General features: G+C 38.6%; 1 gene segment (V, D, J or C); it reads left to right on the plus strand.

Annotated features, from left to right (window-relative positions):
* Positions 1 to 284: 284 nt before the first annotated feature.
* On the plus strand, positions 285 to 1,033 carry LOC122800324. The segment is given in 2 exon segments: positions 285 to 373; positions 552 to 1,033. Coding segments are annotated over 2 exon segments (528 nt in total).
* The last annotated feature ends 2,610 nt before the right edge of the window (positions 1,034 to 3,643 follow it).

The raw sequence follows: 3,643 nt of genomic DNA on the forward strand, positions 1-3,643 counted from the left end.
ACAATCCCTGATCGAACAGTCTTGTTACATTGTCGTGTCCCTCTTGGAAGACCCTTAGCCACAGGTATACTGCAATGAGATGTGCAATTGTTAGCTCACTGTAATGTACTTATTCCATAAGGTGGCAGACATTACATACATAGCCTCATAACCTGTGTTGAAAGTTATACAATATGTTTAAACTGAGGAGGTGGTGATTAACAAAACCCAGATTTGCATGAAGGGTAGGCTTCACTGGTTTATAAAATCTGAAGGGAACAGCTGAGCATTAATAACAGTTGCTAGTTTGACCAGAGTGTGTGATCCTATTTGTACATCATTCTCACAATGTACTGGTATACAGTTCTTATCCTAACAGCAGCCTGCTGGGCATGTAAGGGGCTGTTTCACAAAGTATTGTATTTGGTTTAATAAAATTAGTAAATTTTAATATAATAAGGAGCTACTTAAAAACAGATGTAGTTTTGTAATTTTGAATTAGAACTAAATGCCAGTAAACAATATTTAAATGTTTTAAAAGAAGTTTTTTAACACTGTTTTATACTTTTCAGTTTGCAAGGCCCAGCTCAGCCTGTCACAACCTCCCACAGAGTCTGTGTCTCTGGAACAAACAGTAAAACTGCCCTGCACCATGAGTGGGGGCAGCATCAGTGACAGGTATGTGTACTGGTATCAGCAGCGACCTGGGACTGCTCCAAGATACCTTCTGAGATATAAATCTGATTCTAGCAAGCACCAAGGCACTGGGGTTCCAACACGGTTCTCTGGATCTAAGGACAATTCTCAGAACATCTGCTATTTAACCATCTCTGGTGTCCAGGCAGAGGATGATGCAGATTATTACTGTAAAGTGTGGGACAGCAGTGCAGACGTACACAGTGATACAGTTACAGGGGGAACTGAAACAGTAACTTTCTGCATCACCACTTCTTTTTGCACAGCTGCACTCTACATGGAGATTTTTATCAGAACAAATAAAATGTTAGCATTCAAGTTACACTACATAATGATAAAGATTAAAGAAATATTTTGAAGGGTTACAAGAACTGTTTTCAGTACAGAACTTTATTTTCTAAGGACCTTTCTGAAATGCAAACTATTAATGTTTAACTGCAGTCCTGTGCTCCTGCTATCTACAGCCTTTCACACACACCCACTGCAATCCAGTGCTCCCACTGTGTAAGGAGTTCACACACACACACACACACACACACACACACACACACACACACACACATGCACACGCACATGCGCACACACACACACACACACACACACACACACACACACACACACACACACACACACACACACACACACACACACACACACCTGCTACCAATCTTTGCAATCCACCACCTCTGAGGTAATTAGTTAAATCATAAACATATCTTCAGCTAAATCTGACAGCATCTGCCTACATTAAGACTTGCAGCATTTCTCCTTTCTCTGTTTACCTAAATTCTACTTTTAGCATATCTACAAGGCAAAATTATGCAGAAATACGAAAACAAGATATATTATTTATATATGTTACTCTTGGTAACCAAGACGGTGTGCAGGTCACAAAACATTTTAAAGCCACAAACAGGAATTCAGGCAATTTAATGAATGAAGACCCTATTATGCAGGAAAAAAAGTCCAGGAGGTAAGCTAGGTATGGTAAATGCAAAAGAAAAAAACACAGATAAGACCCTAGGCATGGTATATACAAGTATCTACCACTTATATAGCCTCAACTAAGCAGACATTAAAGGGTGATTTATAAACACTCATAGCATCCTGCTACGCTATTTTGTGTGATGAAACTAAAACTAAAAAACTCAGTTTAAATACCTCCCTTGATTAATCTTGCGACATCAAGCCACTTAAATTATTTAAACAAACAGTGTCATAAAAGCATATGCATACCACCTAATGCATATGCTTCTAAGAGGCTGTTTGTTTAAATAATTTGAGTGCCTTGATGTAGTATAAGTAGGTAGTATATGGTATTTAAACTAAACTTTTTAGTTTGATAGATATTACCTGAAGAAGCAGCTTAGTCTGTGAAAGCACTTGTGGTGTCAACAATAAAAGTTTTTTTATTGGAACTGGCCATTTTGGAGTCCCTCTGTCTTGCTGGATTATTTTTTTAGTTTTCTTTACTGGGACATCTTTACCAGAAAGGGTTGGTGTTTGAGTTTGTTCTGTATATCAGAAAATGTGTTAAAATTTGCAAAAGAATTCGGACTTAGAGTTAACTTTATTAAGAAGTGGAAGTTTTACCTGTGAACAAAGAAACTGAAAACTTGGAACAGGAAATGGAACTGGACCTTTTGTGTGAACTACAGGATCATTCTCTTTTCATTTCTATTTTTTTTTCACCTCCACTAACTTACATACTGCTCAGACAAGCTCCTCGTGGTCCTGCAAAGTGGTCCTAGCTACAGAGAACTCAGAAAAGCGACTACTTTCTGGATTTAAGTATCTTTGCTTTTTTTCACTTGGAATAGCTTCTGTAGCTTACCCTGAACAAGCTTAAACTGTTTTTTTAGCTGTTTGCTGCATTATTTTAAAATCTGCACTTAAAGTTACTTTTTAGTCGAATTTGATCGAAAGTTTGTTTGTTTGTTTGTTTAATTTAACTGTTGAGGCTGCCCACTAAAGTGTGCTAGCCTGTGTAACTGATTTATCACTGTTTCTGCATTTTCTGTGTGCTTCTATCAAAAAACAAAAAAATAATCCTTGTTTTCCCGCCTCTCCTCGACTAGTTTAGACCAGTTTACAGGCATTGCTGTATTCTGGGCTGTGGTGTAGTTCCTGTGTTGTCCATTACCTTACTTGGATAGAAGGAAGTTTATTTGCTCACCAGTGGGAGTGGGGAGCCTTGAGCAGCCTATCTGTCCCTGTAGGAAGTGACCTCAGCACAAGAGCTGTAGTAATTGGTTGTTTTGGACCATTTCTAGCTCTTTTGTAGTTCCCTGTTTAAAATCCTCCTCTGTAAATTTTTTTCTGGCTATACTGCTCAGACAAGCTCCTCGTGGTCCTGCAGAGTGGTCCTAGCTACAGAGAACTCAGAAAAGTGACTACTTTCTGGATTTAAGTATCTTTGCTTTTTCTTCACTTGGAATAGCTTCTGTAGCTTACCCCAAGCAAGCTTAAACTGTTTTTTAGCTGTTTGCTGCATTATTTTAAAATCTGCACCTAAAGTTACTTTTTAGTCGAATTTGATCGGAAGTTTGTTTGTTTGTTTGTTTAATTTAACTGTTTAGGCTGCCACTAAAGTGTGCTAGCCTGTGTAACTGATTTATCACTGTTTCTGCATTTTCTGTGTATTTCTATCAAAAAACAAAAAAACAAAAAAAATCCTTGTTTTCCCGCCTCTCCTCGACTAGTTTAGACCAGTTTACAGGCATTGCTGTATTCTGGGCTGTGGTGTAGTTCCTGTGTTGTCCATTACCTTACTTGGATAGAAGGAAGTTTCTTTGCTCACCAGTGGGAGTGGGGTGCCTTGAGCAGCCTATCTGTCCCTGTAGGAAGTGACCTCAGCACAAGAGCTGTAGTAATTGGTTGTTTTGGATCATTTCTAGCTCTTTTGTAGTTCCCTGTTTAAAATCCGCCTCTGGGCATTTTTTTCTGGCTATACTGCTCAGACAAGCTC

The sequence above is a fragment of the Protopterus annectens genome, chromosome 4.part0 (genome assembly GCF_019279795.1).
Source record: "Protopterus annectens isolate FY-2018-M chromosome 4.part0, PAN1.0, whole genome shotgun sequence".
Classification (NCBI taxonomy): domain Eukaryota; kingdom Metazoa; phylum Chordata; order Ceratodontiformes; family Protopteridae; genus Protopterus; species Protopterus annectens.